The sequence below is a fragment of the Oryzias melastigma genome, linkage group LG10, assembly GCF_002922805.2.
Source record: "Oryzias melastigma strain HK-1 linkage group LG10, ASM292280v2, whole genome shotgun sequence".
NCBI lineage: Eukaryota > Metazoa > Chordata > Actinopteri > Beloniformes > Adrianichthyidae > Oryzias > Oryzias melastigma.
In genome coordinates this window covers 6,289,763-6,317,019 of record NC_050521.1, presented here as the reverse complement: position 1 = coordinate 6,317,019, position 27,257 = coordinate 6,289,763, and the positions used below count along the sequence as shown (strand labels likewise).

The window sequence follows — 27,257 nt, the reverse complement described above, 5'->3', positions numbered from 1 at the left end:
GTTATAAAACCGCTGTTGTTATGTATATTTGAGCGCTGGAAGCTCCGCGCTAAAGCTAGCAGACAGGTGATATTTATGACATCATTGAACGGAAGTCACATCCGAAATATGAAACACAATTTTTTTTCACCCTCCATTTGGAGCAAACACGGAGGGATTAACAAAGGGGAAGGGCTAAGGGTAGAATTTGGGTGGAGCCAAAATGTCTTCCGGTCAACAGGAATGTAAAAACCTACATGGTTTATCATCTATGTTCACCTCAGCCATCAATTTATAAGTGTAACTAATCTAAATTAAATAAATGCTAGATAAATAATCCTTACTTTAAAAAATATATATTTTATTTTTCTTTAATTACATTTTTTTGTTCTTTTCCCCCTCTTTATCCTCAGCAGTCTTACACTGCTGGATTGTGTTATTTTAGTTTGGGGATGGACCTTGGGAGTCTTAGTTTGCGGGCTTTGTTTATTTGTTTTCTTTAGGTAGTTTTGGTTAGGCAGCCATTAGCAGGGAGCTGGTGAATAAGAAGGTTGACGTGGCTGGATCAGCAGTCTCTCTGACTTATTTTATGTTTGGCCAAGGAGCCACCATGGAGAGATAAAAGAGCCACATGTGGATCTGAAGCCGCAGGTTGCAGACCCCTGATATAGACCAATGCTGTCATGTTTAGATTTGATAGTAAAAGAAGGAAAAGGATGATGGAACACCAAAACCACAATGATACAAAGATGTTTGACTTAGCGTTTTTATTTTATACCCAGTAAATACTTTAAAAAGTAATCTAATAGACATCTATAAATACCCTTAGATTAGATGTCAACAGGTAGATACACTGTATATGCAGAACACTATTGGCAGACATCTAATTGAGAAACAAAATAGAGATGTCTACTAGAAATCTCTATTAGTTATCTATTAATTATCAATAGACATTTAAAATAATTGCACATTAATTATCTAATAGACATATATTGTAGATATATACTAGACTAATAGACATGAGTCCAACGAGAAGAAGCTACCCAAATGGCTTGTTTACAAGAAGCAAGGCATGATGGGAATGAGACACGATTAGCTGTGGAAAAGTTGTCTGCTAGAGATCCAAATCACAATATGCATTAGACATTTATGAATTGGTGTCTATCAGATGCATATGCATGACAGTAAGCTTTACAATAGGTATGATTTAGATATCTCCTAGATAAGTCTGTACCTAGTGGGAAAAAAAATAAATTTTAGCAACTTGGAATGTCTTTATGTTTTCAAAAAATTAGTTGTTTTAAAATAAATTCAATAAAAATTCATAGATGTGTTTTAAATTAGCTACTGAGATGCAAAATAAAATTCTTTGTCAAATATTGTATTTTCTTTCCACTCTAGAGTAGACCTGACTTTGCCAAATGCCAGCTGGGAAAGAAACCACAAGAATCTGAGCCAGGAAAAAGATGCTAAAGAAAATGGAGGTGTATTTTTTTTACTCAAGTTAACCTAAAAAAAAAAATACACTTTGTATTAATGGTAAGTCTAGTTTGTAGTATACCAAATCCAGTTTCAGTTATCTATTAAAACGTTTCTATACAATTCTGACTTTTGCTTCACAATAATTTAAAGTTAATTTAAAAAATCTAAAGTATTTTTCATTTAGAAGTTTATATCTGTGGTTTCAGAATAATCTCATGCAATCTGTAAAATATAAATATTAGCGGACATGCATATATTTATCTGCACAGACACCTGCACACTGTTCCATTTTTAAATGCATGGATTTAATTGTTAATTTAAATAACAGGAACACATCTGGTAGAGGATGGCAGTCTACTGCTCATGCATGCTCAAATGCAATCAATGGGATTCCTTTTAGAAACAAATATTCATCTCTGCAGTGATGCTCTCATTGCAACAATGATTGTTGGAGTCTTTCTCTTCATCCCCACAGATGTTCCCAAATGTCTTCTCTCAACTACAGTCTCCCTCTCATTAGTGAGCAACGTCCTTCATCCACAGCTCCATTCTCAACAGACTATTAGTTTTACACATGTATGGAAAATGTATGTGACTGCATTTAAACGCTTGCTTTACTCAGACCGTCTGAAAGTTCTCAAAAGTGCGACTTCTCACGGTACTCGTGATGATGGAAGTCAGTCACTGACCTCTTTCCCTTAAGGGAGATGGGGCTGACAGAGAGCTCCCTGCGACTCACCCATTCCAAGCTTCTTTAAGCCATTCTCTATTCAAAACACCTTTTCCTGTCTCAGATCTGATATCAGCGCCGACTGCCTGCTGTCTGTCTCGGTGAAACAGAGCCGGCAGGATTTTTTGATCGGGAGAGCCGATGATACTGAGCGCAGAAGCTTGCTTTGATGTGCCCGTTTGAACTGCAGGTTTATCCTTACACGGTAAACAACTGGAATGTTCCTTTATCGCAGAGCTATAAATGAAAGATTTAGTGCATGTCGTTGTTGTTGACATATGAACCTAGCTGTCGGTGGGTGTAAACACTGTTTAAACAGTTTGTCTCTCATCTGGTTTTTGCTCACAGTAATAATACAGCAGGAGTTTTTTTTGTGTGTGTGTGCCTCCCAAATGCTTTTGTAACTCCTGATTTTTTTTTGTAGCACGGTAAAATAGGAGCATGTGTGCAATCTTAAAAAAAAAAAAAAAAAAGCAGAGTTTCGTCAGCTTGGTGTGCCTCCACACGATGAGCTCAGTGTTGCCTCACAGCCGGCCTATCTTTTCTGAGATTTAAAAGCCACAGGAAAACCTCCAGCTGGATTCTTACAGAGGTTGACTGCAGGTTTACATTGCAAACATGCAATTAAAAAGTTCTGGTGATTTATGTTTTCCATTGGGTGTGAGCTTCAGTAAAAAAAAAAAATCTTAATAGAAATGACTGCTCCCATCAGTCTTGGAATGAATCATGTCCTCTGAATTGCAGTCATCATCAGGATAGTATTTTTTTTGTTCTTTTTACCAGTTATCATCATTTTTTGCCTGGTATAGGATAAGTCACAACTGCCCTTACAGGTGGATGGATAAGGGGCTGTCTACACGCAGGTGTACAACAGGAAATAGGGAGTTTGTAGACCACTCTGTGAACAAACTGGGATTAATTATATAATATAATTATATATATTATTTCTAAAACAGGAACAATTGAAACAATTAAAATATTCTTTTGTCCTGAATCACCTACATTTGTTGAGAGTACATGTGATGGATCATCCAGTGGCCTTCTCCACGCCATTATTTTAAAACAAGCTTATCTTGGTTTTATCTGCAAACAACTTTGGATTTTTTTTACGTCTTTTCTGTTCCTGAATTGTACTTCAGTAAAAAGCATAAAGACAAATTCTCTGTGCTCAGTGAAGTCTGCCTCTAGTCGAACACTTGCCCGTCCTGTCAATAGTCTGTTCTCTGGGCTGCAGTATTGTTTCAACGACATGTTGTACCTTTTGTTCCCTACAACATGTTCTGCACAGACTTCAAGTTTTCAAGAGTACGACTCAACCTTTCTGCTCAGACTCAAAGCGTTCACTTCAAACCTCGCTGGTTCACTACAGAGGCTGATAGGAAGCCCATCTCACTCTACTGGAGCTAGCTTAAAGCTGACGCAGCATCTTGCATTTTTGCAATTATCTCTGAGATATTTCAGCTGATTCATTGCTGTTCTACTCTGCTTTTTTGATGCTAAGTCAAGGCTAAAGTAAAACTCAATCCAACAAAAGAAGGACAGATGAAAACAGCAAGTTGATGTCATCATTTTAAAGACTAATTTTTTATTTCTTACTATATTTAGAAACATCTTCTATGTCCCAAAATGCCACTGAATCCCTGTTAAATTATTATCCCAAATATATGCCACCGCAGACCCTTTTAACAGCTTTTTTCCAGCTATGTTAGTGGTGTTTTCAGGAAGAAACTTCCATTATTGCCACAAATATTGTCGTGGAGTAAACGTTTGTAAATTGCTCTCCGACCTGAACGCAAACAGAGCAGTGCTCTCACAACCGCATGCAGAACAAATCCACAATGACAAACACTGAACTCTACGTGACCCACATTTTGGACGCCACAAAAGGAGGTTACAGGCATCACCACCGGCCTGTTTCACTTCATCAAGCTTTGGCAGGAAACGTGGAGGAAAAATAAAAAAAAAACACAGTGAAAAGAGTGTTTGGGGGATTTTTTGTATATCAGACTCAGAAAAGATGGGACTTATCACAGCTTTGAGCAATGCAAGAGTCTCACTGCCATCACACTGCCAAAGGTAGACACGTTTTACACGTTATAGAGCCTGTTTGATGTTACTTAAAATACTGCTCTCTAACTTAAAAGATAGTAAAAGTGACAATCTGCTGCATTGACTACGCTTGACAGACAGAACTGGATAACACTGACAATAAATCAGTAGTAGTAGTGGGATTGTACAATTTAGCTTCTACCCAGTCCATTTAAAGCAATTAATCAAACTCCACTTAACGACCATTCAATGGATTTGATGTGATCCATGTGTGTACAGTACGTACAAGTGTAAATGTGTCTATTCATAATTGGGAGCAATTAAGATGTCAAAAAGATAGCATAGTTTTCTTTTATTTATTTTCTAATTAATTTATTATTTCATATTTCAAAAAGATTTTATTCATATTTTTAATTTTAAAGTCTAATTTCCCTTTTTTAATTGCTAGAAGTAAACCAATCAATGAAACATTAGTAACTTTTGTAAAAAAGACAAGTTACTTTTTTATTTGTTGCTTTTTTCTTCTTTTGATGCACAATAATATTGGCGCAATATTGTAGCTGCCAATATTTGCAAAAAAGGCATAAAAACAATTAGTATATTTGTTCTCCTTCCTAAATCTCAGAAACAAAGCAAAGTAACAGTGATGCATCATGGGATAAAACAGTATTTCCTTTAATGCTAAGAACTTATTTTGTAGTAAAAGAATTAGGAAAGGATTCATATTCAGAATTCAGTAAAAAAACAAACAAAATTGAAGCCATCCATAATTGCATCAACCAAGAGGTGTTCATTAATGTCATCATATTAGATATTTGCCAAAGTACGTCACAATAAGAAATCTTAGTTTATACTACACATCAGCTCAAGTCGAATTTGTTGCCAAAAGTAAAAAAACTATTAAGGTTAGTCAATGAAATTTTTATTTTAACATCTGGAAACATCAACATGTAATACATTTTTTGTCTGATTCCGTTAGACTACGGTAACATATCCCAAAATGCCACTGGGCGGTGACCTAAATGCAAGTTTTTCAGCAAATTCAGTAGGTGGTTGCCCAACAGCATATGCAATCGGAAGGCGGCAGTCGCATTTTTACACACTGCAAGGTGGCCACGGAGGTTTTAGGGAAAAGATTTCTCTAGATTTTGACATCAATAATTAAAATACAGACCAACTTTTTACAGAGTGCCGTGTAACTATTAAAATCCATATTGAAGGTGCTCTGGAGTATGAGGCATATTGTTGTTTTTTTAAAAGGCTTTTAAGTCCCTTACAGTATGGAAAATATGGTATATGACAAAATGCATATTAGGAAAAAAATGTTAAGATTAGTTTGCGACTAAAAATCCTTAAATTTAAATGTAGTTCAAAGTTAATTTATCTGATTACTCCTCATTTTAGATCAGATGTCGTGCATTTCTGCTCTCTGGTGAGGACCAATCAAGCATGAAACTAGCCAAAACATTCAAACAAAATTACAAAAAGTTAGACTTTTTCAATTCTAATTTTTTTGTTCAACTTTGGCTTTTAGAGTGTTCAGCCCACTTCTGAAACGAGCCTCACACCAAGTTTTGAGAAACTGTCAGGTACGATGTATTATCAAAAGAAAAACCATTAACAATGAAAAATGTAGCTGTTTCCCACTAAGCAGCTGCCTGCTGCTTTTATTGGGCTTATGCTGACATACAGTAGAATAATTAAATTAAAGTGTCAGCTTAACGTTTAAAGCAAGTTTTTTTTTTTCCTGAAAATAGATCTTTTTGAGCAACTCTTTGTCCTTTGGGTTTAGTACTTACACCTCTGGCTTAGTCTGTTCATCAGATTTCAAAGTGACATCAAACCAAACTATTCTGTTGCTCCTACATGTTAAATACACTAAAGCAAAGCAGATAAACAAAAAGCCAAACTTGTTTTTAAAAGTCTAGATATGAGTGTTTTAAGACCGCTCCTCATCATCTTTGTGTCCAGTTTCATATGATCTTCTATTGTTCCACCATTGAGAGTATGCTGACCCACACCTCAAGTTTGACTAGACCTGCACTGCACACAAAATCATTGGCTGCCCTCTGACTACAATAACCTCCATCCACAGCTCTCACTGCCTAAGGAGAACCAGACATTTCACCTTTTCAATCTGCCGCCATCTGGCAGATGCTACTTGCTTGAACAAACAGACTCAGGGATAGTTTCTTTCTAAAAGTTGTCACTGAACTAAACACCAATTTTGCATCACAAGCCACCTGATTCCTGAACATATTTCCTCTGATCCTTGCACATTTGTTTGAAGCACATTTGCTGTTTTATCTGCCTTTTTTCGGCTTATTTTTCTGCCAATTTTTGTCTTAATTTCATATTTTATGGAAGCCATTGGCTTCAAAGGTTTAAGTAAAAACTCAACAGGTTGGATATTAAAATTTAAAATACCAAAAATAAAATGGAGATGAACCAATGCTGACATAGTTTTCTTTTTTTAACTTGAATGACAAGGAGTTATGACATATTAATCAACTCACATAAATATGATTTTTTTTCCCCTCTAACCCAATTTAGCAGAGGTAGAAAACAGACCAAATGCAGATTATTTAACTGTTTAACTTTGTCCCACCAAAGTGAGATTGCCAAACATTCCTGATTTAAATGAGCATATATTTTTCAGGATTATGTTTCTCCCCAACCAGCAAGGTCAAGTGGGCTATATGGTTTAAAAGTGGGCAGAAAATGTGGGCCCCGAAAGGGTTTGTCCAAAGTTTCCATGGTGGCAACACGTGTGTTTACCCACATTGTCTTAAGTGGGGACTCAGTAGGTTGGCTCTCTATGTTAGCCAGCTGCCTATACAGCATAGTATGCTAGCAAGCTCCACTGTAGCATTCTAGAGAGCTAGCTAGGTAGCTAGCGAGCTACCCACTGAGTCCCCACTTAAGCCAGTGTGGCCAAACACAGGTGGGGCCACCATGGAAACCGTGGACAAACCTATTCTGTCCACTTTCAAGCCATATGGGGCCCACTTGACCTTGCTGGATTGGTCCAATAATACTAACTCTCACAGTTAAATATGGCAATTGTAAAAAGCTCCTAATAGTGCCCAGATTTTATTTTATATTTTTGTATTTTTGATTATTTTTTAATGACAATCAGTACTTTTTGGACGTCTATTTTGAAATTGTCAATGTAGTTAATTTGCTCGCACAAGGTATACTACTTTATAGCACCAGTCAAAAAGTTTTTCAGTTTCTAGTTTTTTCTACACCTTTGAAAAATGAGCTTTTGCTAATCTTCAGGTAAAATTAATTAGATTTTAAGTTTTTGTTTTAATTTCTTTACTACATTTTTTTATTTCTTTACAGGATACTGTTTTAACTTGTTTTTTGTATTTAGTATCCTTGTCAATAGAGAGCAAACCCAAAACTTCAATACAAAACAAATGTCAAATTGTATAACGTACAGTCTTACACAATTTATGGAAGCAGACGTGAAGTAAAACAAACATTATATTTGAAGTCTTAGGGAAAAGAAAACTTATGACATTCTATTAACATAAAATGTTCTTTTATAAAGATATGAAATCACTTTCTATTATGTTTCGGGCTGCCAATTATCTATCACATTGCAACGTGAATCTCATACAACAGTAAAAGCTGTCACTGTGGCTTCTGATCCCTAATAACTGTTTGTCCATGTAAACCAGTCTGTAACAAAGTGCAGAACTGCACAAAACGGATGGAAGCTCAATATGTTCTGATGTTTTCATCCTCACAGATGTGAAAAAGCTGCAGGCCAGACGGCCTCGCTCAGATTTCCTCAGAGGCTGTGTCCAAGAGACAACTCAGGCAGCGCTCCATTTGCTTTGTGCACTTTTTCCAGGGTGATGTCTTATTCACAAGAGCCTCTTGGGGTGCTGGGCATGCTTTGCATGTATGGCAGGTTTTTTTTTTCCAAAAGAACAAAGGCAAATGAGTTTCACAGGCTAATCCTTCAGCCTGTTAGGGAAAGACAAGTGCAGACTATGAACTAATCCTGTTTTGCACACAATTTTGAGCTTTTTTTTTGCTTTTTCCTGTCAGATTTTAAATGATACAAGAGATTAATATTAATAAATATACTTGTTATCAGCTCTCCTTTTATAAAATGTGATTAAAATTGTAATATTTTTGAGGTGGTTCTGTACAGAAAAATGAATTACAGCAGCATTACACATTTATTGAGCTTAACCGTCCCTTTATTTACCTCTCATTTATTGAAAGGCAAATCATTCTCAGCCAAAGAGAACCAGGGGATTGACACATTATTTCCGCAAACAAAGACGGGGTCTCACAGGGTACAAACAAGAAAAGAGGCAGTCTCGGTGGTCATACAGGATCGTGGGAAAGAATAATCCATTCTTCACTCACGCAGCGTCTGCTCGACGTGATAAAAAAAGATACATTTCTAGCCTCGGTTATGGATGGTTAGGAAGCTCTGAGCGCAGTGTGTGGCCTGAGATAAACACAATTAAAGTGTGGCAATGCATAACTAACAACCGGCGCATTAGTGGGAACATCCTATTGATAAAAGAACAGGTTTTAAACACAGAGAACAATATGCTAGGTGTCTTCTGTAAGAAAACACGATAAAAAAATCAATCTGCATAGTGGCTGCATTTTCCTCCTGTCAGATACTCCCTACATATGAACGAATCAAAGTTTTAAAATATTATTTGCAATAAAGGAATATTTGCAAAATACAAGTGGTCTGATTTTAGTACATCTCTACAATATGGTTCATGATCAACTGTTCTGCATATAACAAGATCTGGGAAAGTTATGACACATTTAAAGACATGCAAAAACCTTTCAATCAAAAATATTTACCCCAACTTGTTTTCTAATCCAACTTTTACCATGCTTTGTATGCATTTGTAGACAAGAACTTGGTTGTTTCTAACAGGGCATTAATGCATTGTAATAGTCCAGTCTTTGAAACCAAGCTCTATATGACTGCATTTCTGGAGCAAATTAGGACTTTTTTAACATTGGAGTAAATAGGCCCTAAAGCGAACATCTAGTGGCTATTTAAGGAACAACTTAGCACTCTTGCCTAAGAGTAAAAACACCTGGTTTGAATGCCGACTGTCCAAAAACATTCTTCATAGGTTAATTGGTTTCTCTAAAGAAGGAGTGCCTAAATCCCCTCATCGAGGGCTTGTATCCTACATGTTTTCCAACCAACCTGCCATTGAAGCTCCATATTGGTTATGGTAATCAATAGCTGATAAGGCAGGGTTTCTGGAACACCAGCAGGAGCCAGCTGGGAAAATTCTGCAAAGTCTTCCATGCAATATTGTTCTTGGTCAATGGTCACTTTTCAGAAGCTATACTGAATCCCTACAGCGTCACAGTGTTGGGCAAAGTCCGGGTTACAAAATGAACAGGTTGCCAATGTGTTGCAGGGTCTTTGGCTGATCTGTCCAGGTGACCCGGAAACTTTACCTTCTGTTCTGACCGGGTGCTTGCAGGGTATAGACATGTAACTCGATCCTTGAAACCAGACCGTAAAGACATTTGGTTTGGATGTAAAATCTAACTTTTCAATGCTCCATTTTGCAACCAGTTTCCAGTGGTGTTTGGAAGAACTACAACATTTAGCACTCTGTGTTCGGTTAAGGCTTGTTCAAGGTATTCTACACCCACTAAACTCCATGACTGTAGGCCCTCTGTGTGTTTTAGTCCATAGTTTGATTATTTTATAGTCTTTAGTATGTATATTTTTTTTATTTAAGAATGCACATTTTTTCCACCCCTACCTCTGGCTCCCCTGAATTTTGGGTCCTTTTTACCCATTTGTGGAGTTGTGAATGAGACAGATTTTGATTTGTGTTTTCACTGCTGTCTAACCGAAATGTTGCCTTTTATACAGTTTATCTTGGTCACAAAGTCATAGATAGAATTTTGCACACAAGCAGAACATTTCAGAAAAGCAAACATAATTCCATTTCCTTTATTCAAAGCCCTCAGTCCTATTAGAGAACACTAAAGCCTTGTAGATTGCTGACTAAATTCACGAAAAGGCAGGGTTAATTAAAGGCTCAGAACAGGATTCAATGAACTTTCTATAAAATGTCAAGCTTTAGAGTCTTGGTCAAAGTCATGTCACTCTGCTGATTGTATGCCTTTTCCTCCACTGTAGCTTAATGAAAGAGTATTTACCCTAAAGTGGATTTCCCATATGCTCATCCCGTAATTACTTATTCATTATAAGTGTTTTAAAGCTAGTATGGATCTAAGAAAAGAACCAAAGATGAAAGAGCTTTTCTTTTTTAAGGTTTTGAAAACTGACAGATTACAATGTTTTAAAACAATATGGACTTTATGGCAAAAGAAAACGCAACAGCGACTGTTTTCTAGTTTGCTCTGTTTTATTTCCCTGTAAAGCTGCGTTCAAGTCTATGTAAATGTGCGTAAAATCCTGTTTCTTGCATTCGAGTGTCCCCATGCAAGTTTCTATTCATATTTTCAGGGTCTACATACAAAAATGCGTGGCCAATGAACACACTTCAAAACTAAAACCAGGTTGAACTTGAACCAATCAGGGAATCGGATTTAATTCACTCTTTGAAACGGTGAACTGTTTGAAAATTGATCATGGAGGAGAAGTTAATAATTGTGGTTTGTGCCCGGACTGAATTATATGACGCCAAGTCTTTCATATTCTATAAAAAAAACCTGGATCAAGACTGACTAAATTTGTACTGCTTCAATATTTTACACCAAGCCTCTTCCAAATACAGGTATATGTGTTAGAGTGAATGTGTGTTTAGGACTGTGCTGAACACCTGTCTTTGAATGTGCGTCACACGCCCAAAGTCAAAAAGCTTTTATTGTACTGCACTACAATATCATTTATGAAAACATGTAAAAGCTCCTTCTGGAGGAGAAACTCTGTTGAGCTCTAGCAGACTTTCTTCCAATCTCACCACATTATGACGCTCTTACAGGTTGACGCTGTGCTTTCCTCTCTTTCAAGGACAGCTAGTCATCCCACTCATGTCAGCACTTTTCGTGGTGCAGAGGTCAGTGTGAGGATTTGTGCATGTGTGTGATCTGAAGTGTTTTCCCACTCAACAGCTTTGCTCTCTGTATAAAAGAGTCACCTGTGGGCCAAACACGGCAAACAGACCATTTATATTACAGGGTGCCACATAATGGCCACTTACAGCACAGTGTGTCAATTCAAAGCTCTTTTGAAGCCCAATAGGTGGAAACTCACAGACTTGAAGGAGATTTATTGGCTTTTTCTCATTGCTGGCGAGGCTGTGATGAATGCTGTGTGACTTCTTTCTATTGTGTACAAGTATAAAGACAATTCCTCACATGGGGAAGTCCTTACTTTTAGCTCAGTTGTTAAAAAAATCCAGCCTGACGGTTCTGTAAACCAGGTTTCTTTCAGCTTTGCTCCCCATCCAGGTGACGGGGGGGACCACAAACAAAATTTATGCTCTTCTCTTGGTCTGGCACTTTTAGCTTTTATTTTTTCTTGAGCCAAAACTCTTGTTATGTTTAATAGACCCAAAACATTTAATTGATTGATAAAAACAATTAGAGGAATATTATCCATTAACTTTATTATTATGCTATGTACATACTGGACCTATAATGCACAGTGACGGACACACTAAACTGGCATTCTTGAACGTGCTTTTATGGTGTTCACACTGTACCGTTACTACCCGATGCTAGTGCATGTTAGAGGAGGCTTGGTGCAAAATGTCTAAGCGGTGCAAATACCATGAATCTTGCTCCAGGCTTATTCTGATATATGAAAGACTCGGTGTCACAGAATTCTATGCAGGCACAAACCTCAATTATTAATTTCTCCTTTATGAGCACGATTTGAAATGGACACTACCCATATGCCACTACCAAATCTTGGCAAAAGTTTAACTGTTTTTACTTTTGATGCACACTCAATCGCTACACATTTTGTACAAAAGGCCCAAAACAGTAAAAAAAAAAAAATTGATGCATAAATAGACTCGGTAAAATGTTCGTATTGGTAAGATTTTCACTTCATAAATCGGTGATGTCCGCCGTTTAGAAAAATGAAAAGTAGTTAGCATGGTGTCCAAATTGCTTTTTAGTATGAATTTAACATTGGTCTCTTTTGTGTAAAGTTTACCAAACATCCCACTATTGTTTCAGTTTTACAGTCTTCTCTATCGGGGTGTTTTGGGGCAAGCTGGAAAAACCTGGATCTGGAAAAAAAAACTTAAAGAAAAGAAAGGTCACCACATATTTCTTGCAAAAACACAACAAAAATAGTTTGTTTCATTTAACCCTTTTACACTGGAGCTGTAGTAATTAACATAATTCCAGCAGATTCTGAAGCAGAAAAATGTGGCTTTTTATTAAATTACTACTGTTACGTGTTGCATATCACCCCAAGGCTGCTTTTCTCCACTCCCAAATCCACTGGAATCATGCTGATTTTGTAAACAGATAAACAGTTACGGTGTTAAGAAATGAACCATTTTCCATAACATGTGACAAACACATTTTCCAACACAAATTGAACAAACAAAAAGTGTTAAACATTAGCTGCGTTTACATGTGCAAAATGTCTGATCGGATCAAAGATCAGATTAGAATGTAACTGGGCTCAAGGGCCCAAAGAAACTTTATTTGATTGTAACAAACGTTTACATGGTCCACACGTTTGATTGGAATAAATCATGTTGACATGTGCAGAACTGTCTAAAATATGTGGGAATATCATAAGCCTTTAATTTGTCTGGACACGACTGGAAACATGAATTCATCTGATTTTTTTTTACGGTTTTTCAGGACTCTTTGGAGCGCGGAGCGGCATTTCTACATTCAAAAGCAGCCTCCGCCATCTCTGATATCCCAAAGCCGCTCAGAGACACAGTTGTCCCAGGAGACTTGGTTTTCCTGAGCCCGGCGGGTCTCTCAGGCAGAGCAGCCAGACAGACTGCGGTCTGAAGCTCACACCGTAACAATGCACCCTCTGACCTCCCCTCCCGCTCACAGACATGAAAGCTATGAATCCAGCTGTTCTGGTCAGAGAAACGGTTCGCTCGCGGAGAGTAGCTGATCAGTCCTGTTCGTGCTCCAAAGTCTCCTCTGGACCGCCACACCCTTTAAGCATAACGTAAAATCCAGCAGTAATGACGCACGATCGGAGTGAATTGTTTACATGAACCACGATCAGATCAACACTCAGTATAACCCACCTATCTGGATCAGAAGGAAATTTGGATCTGAATGAGTCTGATTGGGCCAGAGTATTCCGAATGGCGTGTTTAAATGACGCATTTTTATTCTGATCAGGCGTTCATTCCGATTACTTGTGTCCATGTAAACACAGCTAATGTCGGACCAACACATCTCCATTGAGACTGACACTCAAAGAAGTTCTTTACAGAGATTTTTGTCCAGAGGGGTGCTGTGTCTCTTGTTGTAGTCTGACTGTACCATACATCTTGGTGTTTTTTGGGAGTCCTACTGAAACCCTATTTTACATTCTTCCTTGGACCATTATGAACTTGCAATGTGTTTGGAAAGATGGCTGAAATTAGATCTGAAACACAATCAGTAGTTGGCCAATCTATATATCCGTAGATCCAACACTGAAAGAGTCAACCGGCCTCAAACCTCACCACACATCACTGACATATAGACTAGAATGAGTGTGGAACACACGACCCCATACAGCTGTTTCCAGACTGTCTGGGCCAGAGGTTGCGTGGCAGCAGGGAATTTTCCTAGATGGTAAAAAAGTTTCTGTATTTTTATCTAAATCAAACTCATCAACAATGAGGAAATTGTCTTAACATTAAAGCTTTTTGTTGAGGCCAGTTTAATCATTAACTTGTGGCTCATGTCTTCTACTCTAAAATGTGTCCTGGACTTTTAATGAATCACAGCGACATAATTACAGATCAATTACCAAATGGCCTTTATCGTTACGAGATTTTGATCCATTTAAAAAGTAATTTCATTTTGACTTCTTTAGCTATAGACTTTTCTCTTTCTTACCCAGTCATGCATTTCTTCTCTGTGCTTTTTGAGGGAATACTTTACTTAATCAGACCTTTATGCTTAGACATAACGGCATGATGGAGTGTCATAATGGGCCCAGACTTCATGTTCTTAATTGCAGAGAGGATAATGACCGGCGGTCGTGAACCTCAGCGCCAAAGAGCCGCTTTAGTCAATAGGTGGCCATTTTAATCTCTGAGCTCCAGAGAAGTGGAGTGAAGAGATCCACTTAACTGCATTACTGTACCACAGAGGGGCACATGTGGTTTCCTAGAAACAGAGAGAACTCATGCAGTCTGCTTAATGTTGTGTGTGTTTGTAAAAAGATCCAGCTTGTTGTCTCAACTGTAACACTGGTAATGCTGCCAGAAGGCTGCATGATCACTGTCTCCCCCTCACTGATGACAATTACAGGGCGTCAAGTCCCTTGGCTTTACGGCAATGTCTTACCTGTCTGAAGGATGACACATGCTAATGTAATAAATAAACAAGCTATCAAAATACATTAATATTTATGCATCAGTCTTCAGTGTTATTAATTCACTATAATCTATAATAATCAACCATTAGATTACACATAAACAGCTTAAAACAGTTCATACATTTCGAGTTTTAAAGAAAAAAAAAAGTGTAATTTTGAATTGTACACAATCTTTCCATTTCCTTTTACAAATTTGATAAAAGACATGTCATCCGTTGCTTCTAATTGAAAAAAAAGTACATTTGGTCAGCTCAGTGTGACCCAAACCATCCAGTCATAAATAGAACTTAGATAAATAACAAAATCTTCAACCAGCAAATTCCCACTTTTTCCCCCTCCAAAAAACGTCTGCACATGTCAGATGTTTTAACTTTTGGAATAATCTGCCCTGTGACAGACTGGCGACCTGTCCAGGGTGAACCCCGCCTTCACCCATGAGTAGCTGGGATAGGCTCCGGCACCCCCGCGACCCCGAAAGGGAAGAAGCGGCCAAGAAGATGAATGAATGAATAATCTGTCGACTTTACTGAGTAAAGACGTAGTTCAAACCTAGAGATGTGCCAGGTCTGCTCAAAGGGACCTTATATTCTGCCACTGCACAGTCCTAAGCAGTTATGGAGAATCTGGTGTATCTACAGCATATCGCCTTGTAATTTAATTAAAAAAAAACTATGGTTGGATTCCTGGCTGTACCCCCTTAAATGTCTGTTAAGCATCTTCTGCTTTTCCTCTTTGCACATGATTTCATTCCATTGCTTTTGAGATTTCCCAGTTCTCCAGTTTGAGCTTACACTCAGACATCTTGCATAACACCAAACTACTGCTCGTACAAATTTGGGGTGTGAAATAAAATTTCCCCTCAAGTCATGAAACAGCAGATGTAATGTTCACATTCTTGAATATTTCTGGTCCAGCAGATCACAATCCAACCGAAATTTAAAGGCCACTGCATTAATGACATTTTCATCCATTCAGGCCTGCATTAGATTACACTATGTGCAGCAGTCTAGAGGATGATTTTTCACAAAGTAGTAGAATTCCGTTAAGTGCAGCCACTTCTTTTAAGTGAAAAAAAACCCCAAAACACTCATGTTCTTTTAAAGATTTGGTTTTCTTTTTAGTAAATTAAAACATAATGATGCATAGTCTCCTGTGGCCAGAAAAAGTTCACAGCTCTAGTTGATTCAAAGCACTGCACATAAAAACAAATAAGAAAATAAAGAAGTTTTTATTAACCCTATTCAGTCTGGATAACTCTAATACTGTATGCGGATAAGGTTGGGCACCAAATTTGGTTTGAAGCAGGAACCATTATAATTTATGCAGTTCTGCTGCAATCACTTCCTCATTTCGATGCTTTGTTTCATTGAAGGTCTGTTTGTCTTAGGACATGTCAATCACTTCTAGTCCATTCATTGAAGTTCTAGCCAATCGTTTTGCCTTTCCTGCAATAGTGGGCGGGGTCATTTAAGACCGGTGACGGGGCAAGCACGAGCACGTGCAGCGCTCGAATGTCTGGCTGCATTTCACAGCAGGTAACAGAAGTTTGACAGGTCGCTGCGTCGCATCAGCCAATCACGAACTCAGCTATGAGTACGGGATGTTTTCAGTGACCCGATCAACATCTATTCCATGCAATAATGACCAAATAACAACTAAATATGACCATATACAAAGTGAACTCTGTAATGGAATTACATCTAAAATGACTGAACATGATTTAAAAATACAATCAGTGGGTGCACTTACACGATAATAAAGTAAAATATGTGACATATTTCTGACTTTTTGAGAAAGCAAATAAAACCACAGCTGATTTCTGCATCCTCTTCGTTGCTACCCCAGATATCCTCGAGTTACCGCAGAGACAGGTCGTCAGTATTAGCGGTAATGTCATCTTTCATCTGTTTCACAGCGCGTCAGTGGAAAACAAGTTACAGGCCGAGCAATGTTGCATTTCAGCTTCAGTGTCATGTTAGCCGGCTGCACGTCTTGAAGCATTAACTCTGAGATGCGTACATCAGTTACAGCCCACCATGCATTTAATAATCAGTCACTCAGAGTTTTGATTCCAGCTGGCAGCAGCAGCTACTAATGAAAACACAATTTGGTGTGAACAGGAAAAGACGCTGAGATACCCACCTCCCCTTCTCTGTAAAAGAGGAATTTTTAAGGTGTCACTTATAATTGAGTTTTAACTCAGGGAGTGATTTTCAATTAAATAAAAAAGGAAAAGTGGAATACTTAAGGTGTTGGATCCTCCTGCATCTTCATAACAGCACACATGTGTGTTGTGGTGGCACCGAAGAGCTTGTTATGAACATTTGATGGAACAGAAACTGAGAAAGGTCACATGTGGTTTGATTAAAACGGGCAGGAAACAATCACTCACATCTCTCAGCCTGAAGTGTCAGGCCTGCAGTGAAGACCCTGGCAGACTGCTTGAGACCATCAGCGAGCTGTCACCTCCACCATATATCCAATCACAGATCTAATGTCCTTTGTGGCAATGGGCAAATCCGTTTCAAGCTTTCTTGACAGGGATTGAGACAGTGGTATTTTATTAAATGTTGCTGGAGACAAAAACAAAAGGGATCTGAGGACACTTACTTTAAAAAATTGGCTATTTATGAAAAAATATTTTTTGAAATCACAGCATTTTCAGCACAATTACATCTTCAACATACACTTAAAACATACAAAAGGTTCATTTTTTTTAATGAATTCTTTAATTTCAGTTAATTGTTGAGTGCACCGCCACAGTGGAGGATTGTGGCGGTTACAGAGCTACATGGCTGCTCTCCTGCGTGGCTCATTTTTTAGTCATTAGCGCACGTGAACATCCCATCTGTCCTTTTTAATGCACGGTCTCAGGCAGCACTTTTCCTGCACTAATCTGTGAATAAATGAAGGATTTTGGTGTTTCCAAAAGGCCAAATAAATGGCTGTGACATTACAGAACAAGGGAAACTTACTGACAAGTTTAATTGGGATTTAATTTTCAATGTCCGGTATAATCAGTTCTATAGTACATACAGTATTTTCTTTACTTTTAGAGAAGTTGTCTGTGTTTTGGGCATGTCCTCACGAGACATTTAATATACAATCTTTCCAAACCTTTTCTTTCTGCTGTTTACTAGCCTCTAGATATTATTTTCTTTACATATGCCTGAAAAACCAACCGGGAGTGCAGCATTTAATTAAAAGCTATCACAGAGGGACTGCGTCCTCACTTAACTGAGGTTTTTAAAGTTCACAATAGTCAGAGTATTTATTTACTCCAGAGTTTTTGCTATGAGCCACAGCTTTATGCTGTATTTTTAACAGAAAGTCTTTAAAATAAACATTAAAACAAATAGGAGCTCCTTAACTGAATATTTTAGATTATATTTACAGTTACGATTGCTTTTCATTAGGGTCCATCAGCAGCTTCACAGATTACTTAGAGAACTTTGAACAAACAAGCACTTGCAGATTGTGAGGTGCGTCTTCGTCTATGCTTTAGAGACACGGGACTGCTCCCTCTGTCAAACTGAAATGTGCATTAAAGCTCTAATGCAGACAACACCATTATTCATCCTTTTTGCAAGCCAGCATATCTGCCAGCTGTCCTGCAAAACCCTTCCAAGGTTCATTGCGAGAGCGGTCATGTATGACACTGGTTACCTCGCCCAGGCAAAATGTACAGGAAAATGATAATAGATGATGCAGAAAAATGTTCACATGGAAGAAATTCTGTACTGAAGATTTATTTTGGTGTTTTAAATAGATTTTATAAATGACACAATACACTATGATAGATTGCTGAAATACTGTTATTTCCTGTCAGAATGAGGCTTACCATAAAGTTATTCCTTCCAATGAAGCATTTAAAATTGTTATTAAAGGGACTATAAAAATTCGACTTTTTGAGGTTTTAAGTGCATTATAGTGCATTATAAAGTGTTTTTGGAGACATAGGCCAAACTGGGAAAAATCAGACCGGTTCAACACTGTCAGGGTTTATTTTTGTTTTCAGTTCCAGCCACACTGCCATAAGTCTCGAACTATTTTGGCCAAAAGTGGATGGAGAAAAGTAAAATCCTGCAAAAGTGGAAACTTTTCTTGACCTTCAGTGAACTCTGTTTCTGTCTCATTGGCTCTCGAAAATCATCTTCATGATGATTTGCTGTTGGGCAAATTTGATCCAATTGAAATGTACCCCACCAACACAAACATACCTTAATCATATGAGAATGAATTGATTCCACTGAAGCAGTGTGTCTGTTTGTGCAGCCTTCAGTATTGCAGCAGAAGTTCCCTACAAAGAAAAGAACCACTGAGCTACCATTTTTAAAGAGTTTGCTAAATATATGTCGCATCTACTCCTTTTACCTCTCCAGAATTTTAATGAAATGATCAGTACAAAAAAAGACCAAAGCATTTTTCCTAAATACATAATGTGAGGCAGAGGATGTGTGAGAATTGAAAGGATGAATTAAAAGAACTTGCAACTGATCCCTGTTTGCAACCGTTGCAAAAAGGATCTGATTATAACTTATTAAATTAATATTCTGTTACTCACTAAAACTTAATTTGTGCTGTTACATCATGGGCTGAGTGTGCAAAAATGTTTCACATAAACAGAAAAATAATAAAAAAAGCAAAAAATAAAATATTACTGTGAAAAAACTATGCAAAGTTCCAAACAGTTCTGAAACAGTGCTGATTCGGGCACATTTTTGTTTTTGTTATGCTAAAACATTGATGAATAAGTACTGTCCTTATTTAAATAAAAAAATCAAATGGTTTCAGTAGCTAAGTCATTTACAATCTTTTTTTCTATAAGGCAAATACAAACCAAAGTCTTATGGTGAATAGTTATTTAACGTTTTTCTATCTTCTCAATTGTCCCAAAACGCTTTACAGTACTGGCCCCATTTACCCATGCACACACGCATCTATGATGGAGGCTCTGCGGCCAAACACTGTCACTAACTCATGACCACCAAGAGCAGTGTGGGGTTCAGTGTCTTGCCCAAGGACACTTCAGTACATGAGAGCGCAGGCCAGGAACCAAACCTGCGATCTTCTGACCAGACGTCAACCACCTCAAAAAAGTGTTGTACAGATCTGTAAACTACTAACTCTCACCGGATTCCTCAAAATCCCGTCACTGAAGCAGATATGAACATATGTGTGGTCGTTCTTTACTTTTTGATGGACAAACTCAAATGAGGCTATCTGTACTGAGAAAAATAGGTCCCCTAGTCCAGTTTTGCTTTTGTAAATGCTCACGTTGTCCATAACAATCCACGCCTAAGTGAGGATACAATTGCTTTACACACTCCTTTATGGAAGATAATGGGCACACTTTTTATCTGCTAATAAAGAGAGGAGAAAAACATGTAAAGTCTTACAGGGCTAAATTGGTCATTTATCATTTCTTATTCATCCTTCCTTGTAGAACATCTATGAAGTTTTTTCTATGTTGTGGTTGTTTTGTCGTTTTGCATATTTGAGACATCACACACTTCCCTGTGTAATTTGAAATCATAGCTTTGGAGAATCATGTTCTGGCACATTTAGAGATTTTATCCAAACTGTACCATGAACTCTGCTCAGATGCAAGCCAACTTTGGCATGATTTGCTCAAATGCACTCAGAGATTTCAAATCAACCAAACGTATTGTCAGACTTACTTAGTTGCAGTACTAACTCATCCCTTAACCTTAACCAAGAAGCACTTGGTTAATCAGTTGTATCTCATTGGGCTTCTTGTAATTCTTAACCTCGGTCACTTGTCCTCCCTCTTGCTCTTCTTCACTTTTGTTTTTCTAGCTCTAGCAGATGTCTGGTTTTAATCCACTTATTTTTGTTTTTATCAATCACAAAATAAGAGAACTTTGTCAGAAACCGTTCCCGCTGGAACTGAGCTGTGATCAAATGGAGACAAAGCCAAACTGTGTAACAATATTTCAACTTTAGGCCACAATTTAAAAAAAAAAAATCTGAAAAAAAATATTAAAACACCAACTAAGGAGTTTGTGTTCTCGTCCGCCGTTTTCTCAAATGTAGTGATTCACTGCTTAGCAATGTGATTGTGTCAGCGCTACAGGTTTCTTTAGGTGATGTGTGAGAGAAATAGATGCAAGTACAGATAAACTTACAGTTGGTAACACTCACACCTAGGGACAATTTAAAGTCACCAATTTGTAGCATTGCCACATATGTTTTTTTTTTTTTTAACAGAATAGGAATGTCTTTTACTGATAAAAAATATATATGTATATTTCAGTAATGACTTTCCATGTGTTAACCCAAGTTAAAAAGGTCTAGTATGTATGTTTTTTTTCTTGAGTTTATGTTTGAATGGTGGTGGACTTTTTACTACATTTGGACATTTGGACCACAAACATGGCTACCAGGGGACTTCCTGTCGCACAGGTGTACCACTGATGACAAACATTTCAAAAGGGAAGCAAGTCTCTGGGAAAAGGTTGGAACAGGCCTGACTAGAGTGAGGATTCGACTGCTGCAGAAAACCTTTTAATATGGATTACCGAGACATTGGAGAAGAGTATCATTCAATGGAAGAAGGTGGAATTCCAGCTGCTATTTGGTGAGACCTTCCCATTCTTCGTCAACAGACATCCGGTAAGCTCCATATTGGCATCCTGTGGACGGGACGTTGAAAATCCGTGATCTCCTTAGACTGCTTCCATCACAAAGTAGGAGGACGCCAAAGGGACGCAGTGATTGTGTATATAAGGACTAATGTATATAGACTTTGGTACATCTGGGTGAAGGACTGGGGAAGGACTTGTGGAGTTTGTGAAGAAATTTAAAAAATGATAAAGGAAAAAAAGGCATATATTTAAGTTGTTTTGGATTTTTGAGGGGTTTGCATAAAGACAAAGAAAACAAACTATAACTGTCTATTTTTTATCCATAAGACATACATTTATACCCTATTTTTTTTTTTTTTGTAATTCTCCGCTTTATTGTAGATTGTTACAAATTAACCTCTGAAGACTGTTTTTGGACTGTGGGAAGAAACTTGAGTTCATGGAGAAAGTCTACAAATGTACAGGGAGAACACAGAACTCCACGCAGAGAGAACAAAGTTGGGATTTGAAAAAGAGTCTGACCACTACATCACTGTGCAACCCATTTGAAAAAAAATATGTATCTTGTGTAACTTAACATTCCTGCATATTGAAATGTCAAAAAAACATTGCATCTGGAAATATTCAAAATGTTTCACTTCTTACACATTTTATCTCAGTCTTATTTCAAAATGGATTAAATAAGTTTTCTTCCTGAAAAAATATTAAAAACAACTGACTATGTGAAAAAAAGTTCATTTGAAATTGTTGCAGATTTATTACAAATAAAAAAACAAACTGAAAAATGATCCGTGTATTAGTATTCACAGCCTTTGCTGTGACACTCCAAATTGAGCTGAGGTTTATTCTGTTTCCACTGATGACCTCTGAGATGGGATAGTCTGAGGCACTTGGCAGGGGAAGGGTCCAGAAATCTTTCTGCGGCCTTGAATGTTCCAATGAGCACAGTGGCCTCCATCATCCGTAAGTGGAAGAACTTTGGAACCACCAGGACTCTTCTTAGATCTGGCCAGTCATCTAAGATGAGTGATTGAGGGAGAAGGGCCCAATAACCCAATGGTCACTCTGTCAGAGCTCCAGCACTCTTCTGTGGAAAGAGGAAAACCTTCCAGAAGGACAACCATCTCTGCAGCTCTACACCAATCAGGCCTGTATGGTAGAGTGGCCAGACGGAAGCCCCTTGTTACTAAAAAGCAGATGGAAGCCCGTCTGGAATTTGTCAAAAGGCTCCCGAATGACTCTCAGACAATGAGAAACCACATTCTGTGGTCAGATTAGACCAAAATAGAACTTTTTGGAGTGAATAGCAGGAGAAAACCAGGCAGTGCTCTTCACCAGGCCAATACCACCTTTACAGTGAAGCATGGAGGTGGCAGCATCATGCTGTGGAGATTTTTTTGGCAGCAGAAACTGGGAGAACTCGTCAGCATAGAGGGGAAGCTGACAGCAACATCCTGGAGACAGCCTGGATGAAAACCTGCTCCAGAGCACTCTTGACCTCAGACTGGGGCGACGGTTCATCTTTCAGCAGGACAATGATCCATAGCACACAGCCAAGAAAAGGAAGGAAGGAGTGGCTTCAGAACACCTCTGTCTATATTCTTGAGTAGCCCAGCCCGAGCCCAGACCTGAATCCAATTGAACATCTATGGAGAGATCTGAAAATAGCCGTGCAGTGACGCTCCCCATCCAGCCTGATGGAGCTTGAGCGCTACTGCAAAGAGGAATGAGCAAAACTGTCCAAAGACAGATGTACCAAGCTTATGACGTCACATTCAAAACAACTAGAGGCTATAGTTGCTGCCAAAGATTCAGCAACTACTGAGCATAAATATGCAACAATTTCAAGATAACTTCTTTTTCGCATTGTTATTATGTTTTTTTTTTTTTCAGGAAGAAAACTGATTTAATTCATTTTGAAATAAGGCTGTGAAATAATAAAATGTGGAATAAGTGAGGCACTGTGATGCACTGTACAATAACCTGATTTGTTCAACAGAGTTCTTGTATGAGGGACAGTCTGTGAGCTCCTGATGTTGGGTTGTAGCAGCAGCACACTAAGTCTGTTGTGGAGAGTCTAAGGATCATTCACCTGTTGTACAAAGATCATAGCAAGTGACCCAAAGAGTCTAAACACACCAATGAAGAGGACTGGTTGTGTTCTGGGTTCTGCTTTTGAATCTTTGAAGGTAATTGTTGCTTCATAATATGTCCATCATTATGGAAAACCTTGAGTGGGTGTGTGTTTGAATCCTCTCACTACTTAGTGCACCACATAGGGCCATCATCATTTTTGGGGGTGAATCTATAACTGTAAAATCTAGTGGCGTAGTAGTTTTCCACAATCTCTGCAAAAAACTAGTGTGCATCAATGGTCACTGGATCATTGAATATAGACCACAATGGACTGCAACTGAGGGATTTTTATTAAACCATTCAAGTTTTCATCATCAGAGACCAGTGGAATCATAAATAGTCTTTGTAAAATGTTCATAATTATTTGTTTTTTATTAAATGTTATCTTAGATTTTAGTGTCTTCGGTTAGAAGTTTCTTCAGATCTGCAGTAACTCTGACTTCTACAGGGGATCCTTCTGCCAACAGCAAAATCCACAAACACTGACTACAAAGAATGTAAGAAAATTAGTTATCTAACTTTTTTTTGTGTTATTAATGATTTTTTATTATATTTGGATTTAAATTAAGATTAAATTAGAAATTGAATATTTTTATTTTGGTGGTTCCTACAAAGTAACAAAAACTTTTCAACAAAATGTTTGAGGTAAACAAAATAACTTTAAAATAATAAAAAAAATGGATTACAGTGTATCCAAAATACAATGCTCATATAAAAAAATACCCAAACCATGATACTACCACCATATTTCCAAACGGCCTGGCCTCTAACATTGTGATTCAGTGTCTTCTTTTGAATTGCTTCCATTATTAACTAAAGTATTTTCACATGTAGAGAAAGCTGTGAGTGGTTCACAAACTTCTAAGCACACATTGTGCTCACATGACTGCCAGGCCAACGTTTAACCAACAAAATTAACCAACAATGTTTGGAAAACACATGAGGTTCACTTAACCTTCCTGTATAACTGCAAACACTGCAACCATTCCGACTTCGTGGATCAGAAAAGCTGCGGGCAGTTCCAACGAGCTGAACCCGCACTGCGCACACTGCAAAGAGGGAGGTCAGTGCATATATTAACATAACAACTTTGCATTTTAAATTTATTTTTTTTATCCAAACGGGTTTCTTCAAGCAAAGGAAGACATTCCCAAAGAATAAAAGCTGTGTGCAGAACAAAATCAGTTTTTTTCTGATTTTTGTGATGATCTTCAAGCACTGAAATATTCCTTCCTAAAGTTCTTGGCTCCCAATAACTTAAATCTAATTTTCTCTATCTCGCTCTCTTTTTCTTGTCTTTATATCCGAAACGTATGTTTGTTTACAGCATTTTCTCCACAGGGGTCCCATTTTATGTGCCAAAAGCACTTCTTTTTTGTTTTTTTGCTACCTTCCCTTCATGATTGGGACCATTTCTTTCCCCTCCTCAAGCCCCATTCTCCTCTTATCTCCTCACTTTGTCCAGATAAATACATCAACCTCTCCTCACATCCCTGGTTCCTCTTCTCAAACGTTCCTCAACACTACCACACCTTCGTTTTAGTGCCAGCCGCTTACATCCACCCTCCTTCCATAATCATTTATTTTCCCCCTATGCCCTGCTTCCACTCCCTCCCATGGTAGCAGGCATGGGGAAGCTGGCAGGGGAGCATAACATTTCTCAGAGGAGGTGCTGTCAGTTGACTCCCGCTCCAGGTGAGGAGCCGCTCCCGCTCACCCCCGGGTTCATAAAGTCACGGCTCTGTTCCACTTCAGGATTATGCAGAACTTAATTCCCTTCAGCCTAAAGGTGGCAGGGCATGAAATAAGGAAAGTACTGGGTGCAAATAAAAGTTTTTTTTTTTTTCTTACAGCTAGAAGAGGTCAAGAGGAGATCTGGGAGTGGAAGAGGAGTAGATGGTGAAAAAGTGGATTGACCTCAGAGAATGAATAAAACTAAAAGTGCTCAATTTAAAGCAAAATGAGCACATAAAATGGAGATGAGACATTATTCTGCAGAATAACTTTACTGTCTTAAGGGTTTTAGTTAAAAACGAGCCTGCACTATTTGCAAATATAATTTAAAAAAGGTTTTCCTGTGTACTTCATGTTGCAGAATTCCATATTCTCTAATGCAAGCTTTTGATTTTGCTCTAATTTAGAGTGCTACTTGAAACTCTACAGGTAGCTTCCTTTGAATAAAACATTTAGGGAGACATGGGAAAAAAAATATTATTATTGATAATTCTTTTTGATATTTAATCATCAGCACCTGCATTATTGCTGCTTTATATTTGTTTGTTACGCATGCGTTCCATAAGTTGCGCCAGAATGCGCTCGGACGCACAAGGATAAAAAAAGAAAAAGAAGCTGTTGTTTCTCCTCCTCCATTTTTAAAAACACTTTTGTGTTTAGAGGGATTGATGAACAAATTCTGACATACTTTTTAACCGTCACAGTAGACATAGTTGTTGCGCAAAACGCCTGCAGCGCAGGAGCCATCCGCTCGCGTAAAAGAGTCGCTGAAATGACAGAGGCGTCCAATCCAGCGGAGAAAAAGTTGATGCCAAGAAACCAACAAAATAGAATTAAATTTGATCCATGGATGCTTACCTGATGAAGCTTCCCTGGAAAAAGCAGAAAGACAAGACGTACAGAATCCAAACGACCTGTGGGAGCATCCTCTGGCTCAAAACCTCTCCCTGCTCACACTGAAGAAGTTGCAAAGGGGAAAAAAACGACTAAAGCAATCAGCAAATCCACAGCGCAGCTCGTGAGACTCGCGAGGAAGAGGAAGGCATCTCTCTTGGCGCTCCTGTCCTCTCCTTGGAGAAACTTCTTCCTCCTCCCACCAAGTCAACGGGCGTCCACGCAGCAGCAGGCGCTCTGCTCCAGGCAGCTGGACGGCTTTGGTCAACGTCTCGGTGTGTGTCGGCGCTTATGATCAAGGGGAGGGTCTGGTTGCGCGTCTGCGCGTCTTTTTTTCTTCTTTTTTTATTGGTGGTGCTTCTTCACCATCATCTCACACACCCTGCAGAAATCCAAAACGTTCAGTGATAAAGGTGCATCAGCCTTTGGGGTGATGGCTGACTCATTTAGAGAAGTGAAGCTAAATTGGTGAATTCACTCTCCTCCAATCCAAAGGAGAAACACCAAAAAGACGGAGCTTGGAAATGGAAGATTCTTGTGACACATTTGATGCCTGATTTCTCACTTTTAAAAATTTGTTTTAATTTGCCTTTTATATTTGTTTCCTTATATATATAAATAAAAATGATTCAAATTCACCATTCCTTATTAATCTCTAAAGGTAATTTAAATTCAAGTTTATCTAGTTCCTTATGTTAACAAACATAAACATCTAATCTAGAGCAGGGGTCGACAATTTTTAACACCAGCCATTTGGACCAGCAAAAATCAAAAATCTCACGTAACCTTTTAGAAAAATATACTTCATGTCCCCATTCATACATATGAAAAAGAAAGTGTTACATATTTACATTAATTGAATTAAAAATGCTAATAACTTTAACTTATTTGCTTTTTACAGCATGCCATACAAGTTCTTTTCAAAATAACCCTGTGTCAAATAAATCCTCGTTCTGCAGCAGATTTACTTGAAATTGCAAGAGGTCATGCAAGCGGTCATGACATTTTCTGTCATTATGACAGCAACATTTGTGCACAATATTAGAAAATGTGCTTAACCTAACTGATTTTTTTTGGTATTTTCTTAAAGTCAAAGAGCCACAATTAAGGAATAAAAGAGCTGCAT

At 38.1% G+C, this 27,257-nt stretch overlaps 1 protein-coding gene across 1 annotated transcript in view; it reads right to left on the bottom strand.

The window, feature by feature from the left end:
• The window catches only part of glra4a (glycine receptor, alpha 4a), a 57,523-nt gene extending 30,659 nt beyond the window's left edge, over positions 1-26,864 (bottom strand). The window contains exon 1 of the mRNA XM_024283733.2: positions 26,096-26,864. Within this exon, the coding sequence (XP_024139501.1) occupies positions 26,096-26,163 (68 nt within the window). The 5' untranslated portion in view covers positions 26,164-26,864. The remainder of the gene's footprint in view (positions 1-26,095) is intronic.
• Positions 26,865-27,257: the final 393 nt, after the last annotated feature.